At 38.8% G+C, this 17314-nt stretch overlaps 1 protein-coding gene across 1 annotated transcript in view; it reads left to right on the top strand.

The window, feature by feature from the left end:
* The first annotated feature begins 318 nt into the window (after window positions 1-318).
* The window catches only part of LOC120523980 (beta-1,3-glucosyltransferase-like), a 452278-nt gene continuing 435282 nt past the window's right edge, over window positions 319-17314 (top strand). The window contains exon 1 of the mRNA XM_039745736.1: window positions 319-676. Coding sequence (XP_039601670.1) covers window positions 403-676 — 274 coding nt within the window. The 5' untranslated portion in view covers window positions 319-402. The remainder of the gene's footprint in view (window positions 677-17314) is intronic.

The raw sequence follows: 17314 nt of genomic DNA on the forward strand, positions 1-17314 counted from the left end.
ATTTAGCTCAGCCAAAGTGAATTAAAGGGAGGGGCAGTTTTTCTGGCACCAATATGTTAAAGTTCTGATTTGTGTTTGGTTAAATTTCACAATGATGTTGGACCTGTTCTTGGATGTTGCAAAAAATACACTAATGTACTTTTAAATATTAGGCAAATCTCAGTTAAATCTGTATAAAGGTTACATCATAAAATTCTGAATTTCTGCTCCATATGAATTGTGCAGCTGTATTCTGCCCACATTTGGAAGCGGGGCTTCATCCTGTTCTGGGTTTGTAGTAGAACAACTAGAAAACGAATTGAGGCTTTTATCCTTATTCTTTCTTTTAGATGTTATTTTTTATTATGTAGCTCTTTGATGACTTTTAACGCGTGGTTTGATGGTTTGTTCTTTTAGAGTAAAATGACTGAAGAACTCGACTGTAACTCTGTCATCGGATTAGAAAAGAGCTGGCAAGGAGGGGCACCGAGAAACTGCAAGAGCCGCGCAGCCACCAGAGTGCGCCGGAGCGTCGCTTTTGTCGCTCTGTCAGCAGACCGCCTGTATCGGCGGGTTCCTGAAAACATCCTGAACAGAAAGCCTGCTAATTTGGTCACATCACCGGCTCCGAACATGCAGCTTACTCGCCGCCTTCTCGTGAACAAACTATCCTCGTGCTTGATCTTCCTCGCCTTCGGTAAGTGTGTACAACTTGAATACGTCATTTAAGTCAGTAGTATTCTAGAAGCACAATTAAATGAGGACGATTGAAGCTCTCCCGGAGAGTAGAACGCTTTCTCGGTCAGCGCAGCCTTAACGTCCTGCTCCTGCTGCAGCTGCTGGGAAGAGTCTTGGCGCGAGCGGAGAAAACGGTGGCTGTCCAGTGTGCGCGTGCGTTTGTTTTGAACTTGCCAGCGTGCGCCGAGCTCGAAAGGCTTCCATTCAGTTCAGGGCCTCCCTGCGCAGCGTCACAAGTTATTTAGTTGACTCCAGTCGCTTGGAACAAAATGAGAAGGGGGTCGGGGGTGGTGAAAGAGGAAGAAGAGGGGCAAAGTTTGAGTCGAGATAAATTGATTGAGGATTGAGAGCGAGACGGACACGAGAGTGTGTACAGGGGTGGGCTACTTAATAATAATATAAAAAAAATCTTCAAAAGTCTCGCTCTCCGGTAGACGAAAAGGAAAATTAGTGATAACGTTACAACACCGTGACTGGTGTTTAAGCAGCTTGCTTTTGGCTAGATAGTGGGTCAAAGTACTTATTAATGCACGGTCTGCATGCAACTTTAGTCGCCGTGATGGTTGTGAGAGTGCAGAAGAATTTTTATACAAGGTAACGTTAATTCTAATTTGTACTATAACTCATGGTTTAAATACTAATAAATGTATTACTAAGATCTCATCATTTCACGTAAAGGCAGATGCCGCGGCGTCAGTCGCACATTTTTGACATCTGTTAAATCCTGCGTATCAGTTCAATTTGTGTTCTTCTACCTTTGGGGGATTTTAAATCGTTATGTGTGGAAACGTGTTGATAGGTATGTGCGAAAATAAATCGGCAGTTAAATGTGCGCTTATCTGTCTAGCGTATTGGCGCCTCCGGCTGCATCTCACCTCCTTCAAATGGAAGGTCGTCCTGGAGAGAGAAATTCGGTGACTTAGGACACACAAAAAAATGTCCACAGAGCAAACATTGGAATCTAAACCACTGTGCGTATTGGGGACACGGAAAGCAATCTGGCCCTTTATTTTCTATTAGTTTCAGATAATAATTAAGGGAATCAAAGCCTATTTCATCAGCACTCTACGCAAAGCAGCCCATTGGCACATTAGGTGACTCGAACGCACACTCTCTCAAATAAAGACAGGAAGATGAAAACAAAAAAAATCTGAATCGGCGTAAGCCACCCTGTTTATAAGAAATTCAGTGATTTACTTTGTGAAGTAGAGGTACATAATAAACGAGAACGCTTGCCATCTAATATTTGGAATATTAAAGTGTGTGCATCAATTTAAATATTTTAAATTCTGAATAGTCTCGATTGTAATTAAAATAATGTAATTTTACACCATCTGTTAGAGGTGCATAGATGATAAAAAAAATCACATTTGTAATCATTGACCTTGAAATTGTCTAAAATGAAACCCCATATGCTCATTGTTTGAAATTTGCCATCATTAACCTTCTGGAAATGGACTATAGGACCAGCGGTAAAGAATCAAATACCAAAAATATATTTGTAATTAACAACCTTGAAAAAGTATAAAACAACACTTGACATGGCTATATCACCAATCCCCATTTTTTGACATTTTGTGAAAGGAGTAACTTTGATCCTTCACAAGCCACGAGACGCCATGCACAACTTCAAGTCCTTTGGATCATTTTTGCTGAAGAAACCAGTTGGTTTACGTTTTATCATAAGGGTGCCATCTCTTGCACAAAATATTGTCTAGAGGGTCACAAAATGAGGGTTGAGGAACTACAGAAAGCCTGACATCTTGCATAACTAGACATCAAGAAGAGTCAAATGGTGTATCATATGTCATTAGGTTTTTGTGTACTGGTGAATCAGGAGGCATCAGACACAAAAAAGTGAAGTAATTTAAAAATATTTGTAAGTAATTCTTATAAACAAAGTTATTGCAATGATAAGGTCAGTTAAATTAAGTAAGAATATATATGTAAAGGATGGCACACATAGGCTGGCATGCTGGCCAGGACTGAATGGGGATCCTTACCCGGCTGGAAGGCCAGTGCAATGGAAGCACCGAGGGAGATGAGCAATGGTGAATGTTTTCTCCCTGAATACGCTAGATGGCAGCATCCCTTCGTTAGGTTTTCCACATGGATACTTACAGGGTATTATGGGACCTGAAGTCTTATAGGGCACCTCTGTTGGGTTCCATGCAGGGCCGTTTGAAGGAATTTGGGGGCCCCAAGCAAAATGGACATGGAGGCCCCCCGCACGCACGCAAAGGAACCACACCGAGGAAGTTTTGTATTTTGCCGGCAGCAGAGATCGCGTGGTTGGCTGGCTGCTGTCAGCGAGGGGGGCCCCCCTTGAGGGGGATCCTGATAACAGTGTCATTGCACTTTACTGCATTCACTATCAATGGGGCGCTCACACAGTTTGTCGCTGCATTTTATTCTTAACCAGTCATTGTCTTGGGGCCCCAGGCCAGCTCGGGGCCCCAAGCAATTGCTTGGTTTGCCTGCCTTGTCGCGACGGGCCTGGTTCCATGGGGGCGCTAGGGGCAGCTTCCCCACTTTCAGGCACTTCCGTTCAACCCAGAAGTGCTTCCAGTGGAGTGTGCCCTAGCACCAGAAGTACTCATGGGTCACAGATAAAAAAGAAGCTGCTCAATCTCACCCAGGCAAGTTGGAAGCTAGTGGAAGAGGATTAAACTCGCCTGGTGGAGTGAAAGGAGGAAGAAAAAGAGAGAAGAAAAGAATTGTGCTTGTGTTTATGTTATGTTAAATAAAAAATACCATCTGCTTTCTCTACTAGCTTAATGGCAGTGGTTTACCAAAACACCCAAATTTATTCAAATCTGAGGTAAGTGAGGAATTATGGGTAACATCATGATCTGAAACACAACACCAAGCAGCAGACAACATGATCTCCCATGTAATCATTTTGTTCTACACTTTATAGTAAACTTAATTGCTATTAACTTTGGTAAAGAAATGTTAAAACATAAACCAATGATGTAATGTTAAAAGTAATCATAATCATGTTTTAATATGCCTTCTCAGTTTATTAATGATAACAAAAGTAACTATCATTTTAATACAGAAATCTTGTACTGACTTACAGAGATCACACAGTCGGTTACTTGTTTCTTTAAATTACTTTGTGCTGTCTCCTTTAGTTTTGTAAGAAGCATTGCCATGATCTGTTCAACATTGAATATGTGTTCCTCATTCATATAAATAACCTACAATTCAAAATAAGAAATACATGTAATTTGTTGTGTTAAAAGTGTTACAAGTAATGTTTACACGCAGCAGAAACCAGGATAATATAACAAAACTACTACAAGCTTCATTTTCTGAATGATTTGTGGTAAGGTCCAAACTGCAAATTTAGAGATCAAACTTAAGTAGTGGACATTCAAGGAGCAGTGTATACTGTAGAGATAGGTGCTGAAACGACTGGCCCAAATACCAGAAGCAAAGAGTTGGGGTGCAAGGAACTTTTTTCTTAATTAGGTGATATTAAAGTGGTGTCCTGTGAGCTTGATAAGAATATAAATAACTAGCACAATACCTGCGCTTCACAGTGGAGAAGTGTGTTAAAGAAGTAATGAAAAAGAAAAGGAAACATTTTAATAATAATGTAACATGATTGACAATGTAATTGTGTTGTCATTGTCATGAGTGTTGCTGGCATATATATATATATATATATATATATATATATATATACACACACACACACATAAACATAAATATACACACATATATATATACATATATACACATATACAGATATATATACACACACATATATATGTATATACATATCTACATATATATATATATATATATATATATATATATATATATATATACTAGCAAAACAACCACGCTTCGCAGCGGCAAAGTACTGCCTTAAAATTTTTATTAAGAAAATTAAACCTTTTTAAACTGAGGGAAAATATACCAATAGTTATTTCTTAAGGATCTCTTTGTATACCACATTGTGAGTTCGGCCCTCTGGTTGTAATATGACCAAGCTGTGCGCTGAGCTTACTCTTCAGCATGCAACGTACAGTTGGCCATGTGAACAATAATCTTGTTTCAAATATCACAGCTTGGATTGCTGCTGTCATAATCGGTTTGAGTTTCATGGTTTGTTTCAATTACGACAGTATTTGTAGAACTTGTGTTGAAAAGACATTCGGCATCTGTCAAGCGTTGTAAGTATACAACCGGTTTCATTGATAACTTCACATCCAGCTTTTGAGAGTTGAAACATTCATAAACATCAAATTGTCCACTACTGAAATCGTCACCTGTGAATCTAAGATGTTTAAGAGGCATTTGCGGTTGTCGAAAGGTGTAAAATATTTGGCCATTTTGGTACACTTGAAAGCGACAACCGAACAATTCAGCGGCAGCCATCAACTCACATGCAGATCCATAGGTGAAGGGCTTAAGCATTTCACTCTTATAGTGCTCCTGTGTAGTATAATTATCTCCTGTACCGTCATCAGTCCACACCTTGAACCTGTCCCAGTCATTCAATACATAAGACACAATGTTCCTCCGGATATCAAGAGTGAGCCTGATCTGGCCATGCAATATGTAACAAATAGAATGGAAAAGGTAGGTGCCATCTCCGGGCATGGAAACCACTCGGTAAGTGACAGTTCTTTGATCGATGGTGATCACCTCGATAGACATGTTAATGGGGTACGGTTGGAATGATAAAGGAAATGGGTACCTGAACAATGTAAAGTAAGTCTAAAATACCTACACAATAACTATAATCGTAATAAATGAACAATAAAACAGTGGAGAAGCAGTGGATTAAATAAAAAGGCTGTAGTTATCAGCAGGGAGATGTGAATCCTGTGGCGAAGCAAGGAAGGGAATGTAGAGACTGGAGCGACAGACGGCCTTATATAGGCAGGCAGCCAACAACGTGGGAGGCATTGGGATGGGGGACCCAACGCCGCCTCACACAGTGACCGAGCTGCAGGCTATGGACGTATATATGTACGTAAGTAGGATTCAGTTAGCGTTGGGAACCCGCGTACCAAATTTCTTGAAGATAGGCCCATAAGTAACAAAGACCGTTGAAAAGTTCAATATGGCGGCCGACAGTGGCATCATACCACCGAAATAAGTATGTACATAGGTTTCAATTAGCGCAGGGAAGCCGCCTACCAAATTTCATTAAGATGGGGCCATAAATAAGAAAGTTCAACATGGCGAACCTTGTCAACCGTTATGACCGTTACGCGTAGAATTTCGAAATGAAACCTGCTTAACTTTTGTAAGTAAGCTGTAAGGAATGAGCCTGCCAAATTTCAGCCTTCTACCTACACGGGAATTTGGAGAATTAGTGACGTTGGAAAGTTCAATATGGCGGCCGACAGTGGCGTCATACCACTGAAATAAGTACGTACATTGGTTTCGATTAGCGCAGGGAAGCCGCCTACCAAATTTCGTTAAGATGGGGCCATAAATAAGAAAGTTCAACATGGCGAACGTTGTTGACCGTTTTGACCGTTACACGTAGAATTTCGAAATGAAACCTGCTTAACTTTTGTAAGTAAGCTGTAAGGAATGAGCCTGCCAAATTTCAGCCTTCTACCTACACGGGAAGTTGGAGAATTAGTGACGTTGGAAAGTTCAATATGGCGGCTGACAGTGGCGTCGTACTACCAAAATAAGTACGTACATTGGTTTCGATTAGCGCAGGGAAGCCGCCTACGAAATTTCGTGAAGATGGGGCCATAAATAAAAAGTTCAACATGGCGGACGTTGTTGACCGTTATGACCGTTACGCATAGAATTTCGAAATGAAACCTGCTTAACTTTTGTAAGTAAGCTGAAAGGAATGAGCCTGCCAAATTTCAGCCTTCTACCTACACGGGAAGTTGGAGAATTAGTGACATTGGAAACTTTAATATGGCGGCCGACAGTGGCATCATACCACTGAAATAAGTATGTATATCGGTTTTGATTAGCACAGGGAAGCCGCCTACCAAATTTCGTTAAGATGGGGCCATAAATAAGAAAGTTCAACATGGCGAATGTTGTCAACCGTTATGACCGCTACGCGTAGAATTTCGAAATGAAACCTGCTTAACCTTTGTAAGTAAGCTGTAAGGAATGAGCCTGCCAAATTTCAGCCTTCTACCTACAAGGGACGTTGGAAAATTAGTGACGTTGGAAAGTTCAATATGGCGGCCGACAGTGGCGTCATACCACTGAAATAAGTACATACATTGGTTTCGGTTAGCGCAGGGAAGCCGCCTACCAAATTTCGTTAAGATGGGGCCATAAATAAGAAAGTTCAACATGTCGAACGTTGTTGACCGTTTTGACCGTTATGCGTAGAATTTCGAAATGAAACCTGCTTAACTTTTGTAAGTAAGCTGTAAGGAATGAGCCTGCCAAATTTCAGCCTTCTACCTACACGGGAAGTTGGAGAATTAGTGACGTTGGAAAGTTCAATATGGCGGCTGACAGTGGCGTCATACCGCCAAAATAAGTACGTACATCGGTTTCGGTTAGCGCAGGGAAGCCACCTACTTAATTTTGTGAAGATGGGGCCATAAATAAGAAAGTTCAACATGGCGGACGTTGTTGACCGTTATCAACCGTTTTGACCGTTCCGTGTAGAATTTCGAAATGAAACCTGCTTAACTTTTGTAAATATGCTGTAAGGAATAAACCTGCCAGATTTCAGCCTTCTACCTACACGGGAAGTTGGAGAATCAGTGATGAGTGAGTCAGTCAGTGAGTGAGTGAGTCAGTTAGGGCTTTGCCTTTTATTAGTATAGATTTGTGCTAATAAATCTTTGATTTAAACAGGGACCTGTGTTGGTGAGGTTGTGTCTGGGAAGTATATAATATATATATTATTAATGGGGAGGGAATGGGACTAATTATTGCAGCACAGGACAGCAAACAAGTTGTGATTCTCTGTTTGGATATTTTAGGGAAAACAACTCTACAATCATCATTACAGAATCTGTATTTATGTGGGGATATACCTTTTAATCCACTTGCTTAGCAAATGTCTTTATCCAAAGCGACTTACAAAAGAGGTCAACATAATTGAGTAAACCAATCTGGGGGATCGTTTGGAAAAATGACAGTGGCAGAATTGAGCATCACAAGTGAAGGGCTCAGAGTAGAATTCAAACTAGTTACAGTTCCTTGGTTACAAAAATCTTAACTATGTTAGACAAAAATTTACCAAACAAGGGAGCAGCCGAAAGAAGAAAAATAGAGTCTTCAAATGCTTCTTAAATATATTTAGGGAATCAGAGTTGTGAATGGAAGTGGGCAGCATGTTCTACGAGCTAGGAGCTACTCTTGGAAAGGGTCTGGATTGAGATTTGATGCCACACAAAGGTGTCATCACCAGAAACCATTCATCAGCAGAACTGTGCAGCCCTGTGCATGCCTGGCCACGTCGACTGCACCTGCGATAGACAAGAAAACATGCACTACTTGAAAAAACAGTTGTGCGAAGTGTCGCCAACTCTACTTACATAATTCCATATTAAAAGAACAGAGTGATAGCCCAATGTCCACAAGTTCACAGCGAGAAATCTTCCAGAGCCTGTAGGCAGAAATAGAAAAAGCTAAGAGATTTATATTTATAGACAAATTAAAAACTTTGGGGAAAAGCCTGGGGAATCTGCCTCCACCATTCTGCTTCAACTATAAACAGTCCAGGGTGCACATCCCCTGTGCATGACCATGTTTTCAGCTGTCTGTGCCTGAGTATAAATGGGCCTTAAGCCTAAAGTGCTATTTCTTGAAGAGAAAATGAAAATCTTTGGTCTTTTGAAAAGTGTCATGTTTCTTACCAAAGTGGACCATAACGTAGGTAAGAATGAATCAAGCATTTGCACAATAAAGCAGAAAGAAGCTGAAATATGTGGAAGAGTTAGTGCTATTATAAGTAATCTATACATGATTTAAAGTATATGGGAGTATGTGGATAGGTTATATGCAAATACTGTGCCATTTTATATAAGGGACCTGAGCATCCGAGGAATTTACAATACATCTACTTAATCCAGTTCTGGGTTGAGGAGAACATGAGGCCATACTGGGAGTACTAGTAGAAAAGTGGGAAACAGGTATGAACAAGATTTAAATCCATTACAGAATATACATGCAAATGCCTGTCTCACTCACATTGGGAATAATGTAGAGTCACCACTTATCCTTACTTGTACATCTTTGGGAATGCAGGAAGAAAAATTGGAGGAAAACCCACACAGAAAACAAACAGGTTTGGAATTATAACCCAGGACCAGTTCAGGTTGTCAGTAATGCAAATCATTACACCACCATGCCACTCTTATGTACACATCATTTTTACCTTTCCAGTTGTTGCAAACTGTGCCTGATAGCAGTGCCAAAGCTACAGGAAAGAGCTTAGCATCAGTAATTCCATTTAATGCTTGCAGTGCTCTTAACCTCTGTGAGCAGCCTACATTTTAATAATGCCACAAATAAGACTTACTTTAAGACGCTGGGATCTGCATGCTTGCTGGTACTAGGAGTTCCTTTTTGTCACGTCCGATTTATCATTGCTATTCTAATCACTACTCTGCTTGTTGGCATAGAAGTACATCTGGAAGACATGCACTTTGTGTGAGTGGTTCAGTGGTCTTAAAGCTTTGCTTTCCTGTGGGAAAGCACACGCAGAAATGTTTTAATTTCTCCTCTGGGATGCCATTTTTGCCATTTCATGTTCTCCCTTTGCTTCAGTGGTTCTTTGAGTATAGTCCAATTGAAGTCCGTAGACTAGCAATCTTGTCTGTAAAATAATTTTTAAAATTTTTAATTTGTTTTTACTAACTTCTTCTTATATGTGAAAAGCATATTAGTATAGACAGTATTTTCCTTCAAAACAATGTTTTGTATAACATTGTTATTTGTTAATTTCCGGTCTGTGTGTGTGTGGCTTGACCTGTAGTGGTTCTACAATTGGGTAAAGGGATTACTTCTTTTAAACACTGTTTTGATAGAAAAAAATGTGTCCATGTGCCCCTTTACAAAAAAAAAAAAAAAAAAAGTTTAAGTGTGAGTTTTGAGAGATGGGTGAACTCTCAGAGATTGGCACTTAACAATTCTGTACCATTATAAACTGACAATTGTTGTACCCTATGGAGATGTCAAAAGAACCAGTACTTTAGTACCAAGGTGGATATCAAAATTCCAAAACCGTAACAATAGTGAGTGAAAGCACTCATGCGTGAGTTTGTTAATAGGAAAATACAATTTATTTAATGTTTAAATGTTTGAATCACAAGGCACATATCCCTACAACCTGTTCGTTAATAGAAATGTATAACTTCAGAGACATGCAATTAGCATGACTGCAGAAACAGCATACTTCACTACTGAAAAAGAATCTGCAAAGAGTAAATTTGTGTTGTTCATTTGATTTTGGTTGCAGAACTAATGTAATTCGAATAGCAGCTAAAATGTGACAAACTTAGTGAAAGCACATAGTCATATATTTGAATTGTACATTGGTGATTGGGGTGCTGCGTAAAATGTATTATGATTATTATTATTACTTTTATTCTTCTCTCTAGTTACTCACCATGCTCTTGTGTACATTTCTTGCAAGCTGTTGGGAAAACCAGTGAGTAAGAAGAAAATTTCACTGAAACAAACCTCAACAAACCAAAACCTTCCCTTTAACAGGCGTGGTTGCCTAAACCTTTGATGAAAGTAGTAGTTTAAAACAAGGACCGATTATGAAGCAAAGCAAATGATATAACAAGAGCATTAGCAATGTCAGCCTAGGAAGAAGTATAAAACATTCAGTATGCAAAAAATCACAACTGGGTGCAAATCAGGTTGACGCCAAGAAAGAAATGAATGGGCTAAAGAAGTTACATCAAATATTTTCACAGAATACCATAGGATATCACTTGACTAATACAAAGCTCTGAGACATTTTCTGTACCTCTTGGCAACTTTCTGACAACGTTCCTTACAATGAACCTGCTGTCAGCCTCATCAATGGGGGACTTAATCCCAATATGTTTGTTGTGAATAAGACTAATCAGACTGTGTTTGGAAATTCACATAATAATTGCTAGCATCAAATTAACTCTCACTGTGTTAAAATAACTCTGAAATACATATATGTCATAGTTGTCCTTAAAGTATTAATTTAACACAAATTATGTTACTGTTGTGTGCATGAGAACCTTCTTTGACTGTTTATGGGCCATGTTATACTATATTGTGTAGGGTTTGTGTAGTTTAATGCTGGTTAGAGGCATAGAAGACAGATTCAAGTAGAAAATCCTCTTGGTAGTTCATTATTGCAGCATTCAAAAAAAAGCTCTTGTTTTCATTTTCTGTCTCCACTATTCTCCCGCATTGTTCACAAAGCCAATCACAATACAGAAATCTCCAATTTTAAGGTAAATCTGGCTGCAATCTTAGAATAAATCTGTTAAAGAACATTCAAATATTAAACTCAAAAATTTGTAACATCTTGATAAATTATTTAAATGAACAGTTTATTTAAATAATTCTGTGCTTCCCAAAGACTGTGAAGACACTGCTCTCTCTAGTAACTGAGGGGCTTACTGAGGATGTACTCATTCCAGTGTATCTCCTATAATATTGTAAAATGAATAATGTTAGGGCACATTGCTGTCTTGTTTGTCTTTTAGGAGAAGGTTGGAGTGGAAATTTCTTTTAAACCATACTTTTCCTTATTTCCTCCTTACTTTGTAAATACATTTTCAGTACTTTTTATGTCTTTTGCTTCTGTGGTATGTCTTTGTCTCTGTTGATACAATGTGGACTGTATAGAATCAACTGTTCGGAGATGATGCACAGATCCTCAAGCACAACTGTGAGTGTGAATAATTTTGAGAAAACCAGTGAGGTTCTTTCAAGTTTTTCACACTGTTGTAAGTCCCTAATCATTAGTGTAAGGTTTTTGAGAAAGTCTCTCAGTTACCATTAAGTACAAATAACACCAATTCAGTAAATTGTCTAATTCTTTATAAGTACACAGGCATAGGCAATAACGAAGTCTGATCACTCATATAAGAAACCTTGAAAAAAGCACAACAAACACTGCTTTACAGGAGTCCTTAAATAATGTGTTTGGTTAAAACTGACAAGTTACTTTTCACACTGTAAATCGTAAAGTTTGGACAAATATAAAAAAGGAAGGAGTGAAGATTTGGACAAGTAAAGCACCAGGGGTTTGTGACACTTGTAATTTTAATCAATTTGACTAATGCATAAAATTTTTTAACCAGGGAATGATGCAAACATAAATCTTACAATAGCTAATATTACGAACCTAAAAGAATGATTCTCTGAGAAACCAAATTTTAAATGCACATTGGTACAAAACTTGCTTTAAAGAGTTTGCGTAAATGTAAATATTCCAGATTCACTATTTCAAAATTACAGATACACTCACTAGCCACTTTATAAGGTACACCTTGCTAGTACTGCGTTTGACTCACCTTTGGCCTTTGAACTGTTGTAATTCTTCATGGTATAGCTCCTATGGGATTTTGGCCCATATTGACATAGCATCATGCAGTTGCTTCAGATTTGTCGGCTGCACATTCATGGTGCAAATCTCTTGTTCCACCACATCCCAAAGGTGCTCTATTCAATTGAGATCTGATGGCTGTGGAGGCCATTTGAGTACATTGAACTCATCGTCATGTCCAAGAAACCAGTTTGAGATTATTTGAGCTTTGTGAAATGGCGTGTTACCTTGCTGGAAGTAGCCATCAGAAGATGAGTGCACAGGGGTCATAAAGGGATGGACATGGTCAGCAACAATATTCAGGTAGGCTGTGGCATTTAAGCAAAGCTCAGTTGGTACTAAGTGGGCCCAAAGTGTACCAAGAAAATATACCTCACACCATTACACCACCACCACCAGCCTGATCCGTTGATATAAGACAGCGCGGATCAATGCTTTCATGTTGTTGATGCCAAATTGTGATCCTACCATATGAATATCACAGCAGAAGTCAAGACTCATCAGACCAGGCAATCTTCTGTTGTCCAGTTTTGGTCAACCAGTGTGAATTTTTTCTTGACTTGCATGTTCTTACCTGACAGGAGCGGCACCTAGTGTGGTCTCCTGCTGTAATCCATCTACTTCAAGATTTGATGTACATACCTTGGTTGTATAAAGTGGTTCTTTGAGTTACTGTTACCTTTCTATCAGCTTGATCTAGTCTGGCCCTTCTCCTCGGACCTCAGGCATCAACAGGACATTTTCGCCCAGAAAACTGCCCCTCACTGGATATTTTCCCTTTTTTTGGACCAATCTATGTAACCTCTAGAGATGGTTGTGTATGAAAATCCCAGTAAATCAGCAGTTTCTGAAGTACTCAGACCAGCCTGTCTTGCACCAATAACCATGCCATGTTCAAAGTAACTTAAATCGCCTTTCTTCCCCATTCTAATGTTCAGTTTAAACTTCAGCAGGTCGTTTTGACAATACATGCCTAAATGCATTGAGTTGCTGCCATGTGATTGACTAATTTAGATATTTGCATTAATAAGCAGTTCAACAGGTTTACCTAATAAAGTAGCCAGTAAGTGTATAGTAATGTTTGAATTTCACTTTTAGTGCTGATTTTAAGCGGTGTTTGTCAGTTACTGGAGAGAAAATGTTAGGGGATAAATCTAGTATGTGCACGTAGTTAGATAGTAGTAGACTAGTAGTCCATAATAATACCATTCTTAAACCTATGCTGAAAATCCTTTCAAAGATTACAAATCCCCTCCCATTTGTTGCTGCACTGGCAGAATTCTCATGTTTATCACAGATTGTATTTTGACATTTATGAATGCAAATACTAGTTTACTTAAATGATAGTTGAGTTAACTGCTTTAAGGATATTTTAAAGCTCCCATTACTATTTCCTGTTCATATATGCTATATTGTAATACATATAAATGGCACAAAATCGTTCACTTGAATAATGGAGATACTTTAATAAAAATCATTTGAATGGAATTTCTGTTTTTGCAGTGGTAATGAAAAGGGATCAGCTGTCATGAAATTTCTATGGTATTTGTATCAACACCAAAATTTCTGATATCTTTACATCCCTATGCATCAATAAAATTTACAGATTTGGCTACTGTAGATGTATATATAAAATAATTTCCATAAGGTATAATAGACAGCGAAAGAGTGTTCAGATACACAGTTGGCTTAATTATAGAAAACCAGACATCTGGGCAACAACAGCAGAAGTGGTAAGTAAAACAGCTAGAAGGGTACTTGGTATAACATCTGGGCAGAGGAAGGAGGACAAATAAAACCTGGTGGTGGAATGGGAAAGTACAGGAGAGTCTACATTGGAAGAGGTTGGCGAGGAAGAGGTGGGATAGGAATACAAAGAGATAAGGCGTAAGGTGAAGAAAGAGGTGGTGAAGGCTAAATATAAGGCTTATGATGAGTTGTATGAGAGGTTGGACACTAAGGAGGGAGAAAAGGAACTGGGACAGATGAGCATCAGACTAAGGTGATAAAGGATATTGATGAAACAAGCGAAGAGAATGTGTTGAGCAGATGGAAAGAGTATTTTGAGAGGTTAATGAATGAAGAGAATGATAGTGAGAGAAGGTTGGATGATATGGAGAGAGTGAACCAGGAAGTGCAACAGATTAGCAAGGAGGAAGTAAGGACAGCTATGATGAGGATGAAGAATGGGAAGGCTGTTGGTTCATATGACATACCTGTGGAAGCAAGGAGGTGTTTAGGAGAAATGGCAGGGGAGTTTTTAACCACATTGTTTAATGCAATCTTGGAAAGTGAGAGGATGCCTGAAGAATGGAGAATAAGTGTACTGGTACTGATTTTTAAGAATAAGGGTAATGTGCAGAACTGTAGAGGGATAAAATTGATCAGCCACATCATAACGTTATGGGAAAGAGTAGTGAAAGCTAGGTTAAGAAGGGAGGCGATGATTAGTGAGCAGCAGTATGGTTTCATACTGGGAAAGACAACTACAGATGCAATGTTTACTCTGAGGGTGTTGATGGAGATATAATGGGGAAATCCAAAAGGTGTTGCATTGTGTCTTTGTGGACCTAGAGAAAGCATATAATAGTGTGCCTAGAGAGGAGTTGTGGTATTGTACGGGGAAGTTGGAAGTGGCGGAGAGTTATGTAAGAGTGGTACAGAATATGTACGAGATGAGGTCTGCGGTAGGAGTGATGGATGCATTTCAGATTGAGGTGGAATTACATCAAGGATCGGCTCTGAGCCCTTTCTTATTTGCAAAGGTGACAGACAGGTTGTCAGAGGAGATTAGATCGGAGTTCCTGTGGACTATGATGTTTGCAATTGACATTTTGAACTGTAACAAGAGTAGGGAGCTGGTTGAGTATACCCTCAAGAGGTGGAGATATGCTTTAGAGACAAGTGGAATGAATGTCAGCAGGACCAGGACAGAATACATGTGTGTGAACGAGATGGAGGTCAAAGAAGTAGTGAGGATTCTGGGAGTACAGTTGGCTAAGGTGGATGGCTTTAAATACTTGGGTTTCAACAGTACAGAGTAATGGAGAATGTGGAAGAGAGATGAAGAAGAGAATGCAGGCAGGGTGGAGTAGGTTGAGAAGAGAGTCGGGAGTGATTTGTGACAGCCGGGTACCAGCAAGAGTGAAAGGGAAGGTTTACAAGGTGGTAGTGAGCCCAGCTATGTTATATGGGTTATGAGATGGTGGCAATGACAAAAAGACAGTAGACAGAGCTGGAGATGGCAGAGTTATAGATATTAAGATTTGAATTGGGTGTGACAAGGATGGACATGATTAGGAACGAGTACATAAAGAGAATCAACTCTGATTGGGCGGTTTGGAGACAAAGCCAGAGAGACGAGATTGTGTTGGATTGGAAATGTGCAGAGGAGAGATGCCGGGTATACTGGAAGAAGGATTCTAGGGATGGAGCCACCAGGCAAGAACAAAAGAGGAAGGCCTAAGAGAAGGTTTGGCAAGTGAGGACATGCAGGTGATGGGTGTAACAGAGCAAGATGAAGAGGACTTGAATATGATCCGCTGTGGTGACCCCTTATGGGAGCAGTGAAAAGACAAAGAAAGGTGAATGAGTTATGGCACCAATAACTTTTTACAAATTAGGTAAAAATGAGGCCCTTCAAGGACCCATCTTGGGTTTCTGGTCTTTTGAATTGATATACAGCGTATGTCATAAAGTTACAAAGTAAATAACACATTGGTTACATTTTCAAATGAAAAAAAAAGAAACAACATGGATTGTCAGATAAATGGATGGATGGATAGTACTCTTACCAGAAAGGCTTCATTATAAAATCATCATAAAAGCTAGAGTTCCCCAAAATTTATAAAAAAAAAAAATAAAATTGACAGTTTTGAATTTGAGCAGAAAAAAATGCTTAACATAAATGAGCATATTATAGAATAAACATGTTACTTTATGAGAAGAAAATCCTGCCAAAACAATCTTAGAAGTTTTTGAAACAACGCTTAAATTAGTAGGCAAAAGCCACGGATACAACGTAATTTACTTAACCTTTCAAAAAGCTTTTGATATGCTTCAGATTCAAAGGTTAATTATTGTTCTGCCGGCGGAATTTAAATGGACTGCAGGATAAATCATAAATCTAAATGCCAGAACTCAGTTGTTTGCCAATGCCAAAAGTCAAACAGGGATCTGTAAAATTTTAAAGACCAGTTAATGACACACACAGTACTGCAATCTCAGGTAAGTCTAGACTTGTGGCATCGAATTATAAAGCATCATGTTGGTGATGTACCAAAGCGCGATATCCAAGACCATACTTTCCAGCAACTGGGTGTTGCATCTTGACAACAGGATCCCCAAAATAATAAGTAAAACAAAGTGATGTTGTGAGTAATGCTAATACCAATGTAATTAAGTATACAAAACTGTGAAAATGTATTTGGAATGAAATAAGAAAATGTACAAATGATCTATGATGTACAAAACTCTCAACATTTTAAATGAAGAATACAGAAAACTATGTCTCATTATATGAAGTTAGAAGTTATTAATGGCGAAAAATTTAAATGAAAATACATTGAATTACATGACCAGAAATTATACCATAAGTTCCTCCTGGATCTTTGCTTTTAGGTTTATCCATGGTCAATTATATTAATGACGTATTGTTTGATGTTGCAAGTAAAAACGTGAAACTTGCAAAAGATGCCTAACCTGGTGAAAGAGCAAATACTGAGGCACCAGGAAAAGCAGCTCAAAAAGATCAGGATATTCTTTCACAACTTGGTAAACATTTGGAAAACTTAATTTAATATTGAGAAGTTCAAAGTGCTATTTGCAGGCAAAAGGAACATACATTATATGTACAAGATGGGAAAAATATGATGTACAGAAAGCAACCTCTGAAATGGATTTCAGGAGTTCCAATGAAGGAACATTGTTATCCTCAAAGCAATGGTGAGAAGAAACTGAAAAAGCAAATTATAGGTTTGGTTATAATGCAGACACTGCTGAATATAAATTAAGGGATGTTTTGATAAGACTCTATACACCTTATTTTTTGTGATAATGGAGAAAAGTGTATTTTTATTTTTCGAT

Source organism: Polypterus senegalus, chromosome 2, assembly GCF_016835505.1.
Source record: "Polypterus senegalus isolate Bchr_013 chromosome 2, ASM1683550v1, whole genome shotgun sequence".
Lineage (NCBI taxonomy): Eukaryota > Metazoa > Chordata > Cladistia > Polypteriformes > Polypteridae > Polypterus > Polypterus senegalus.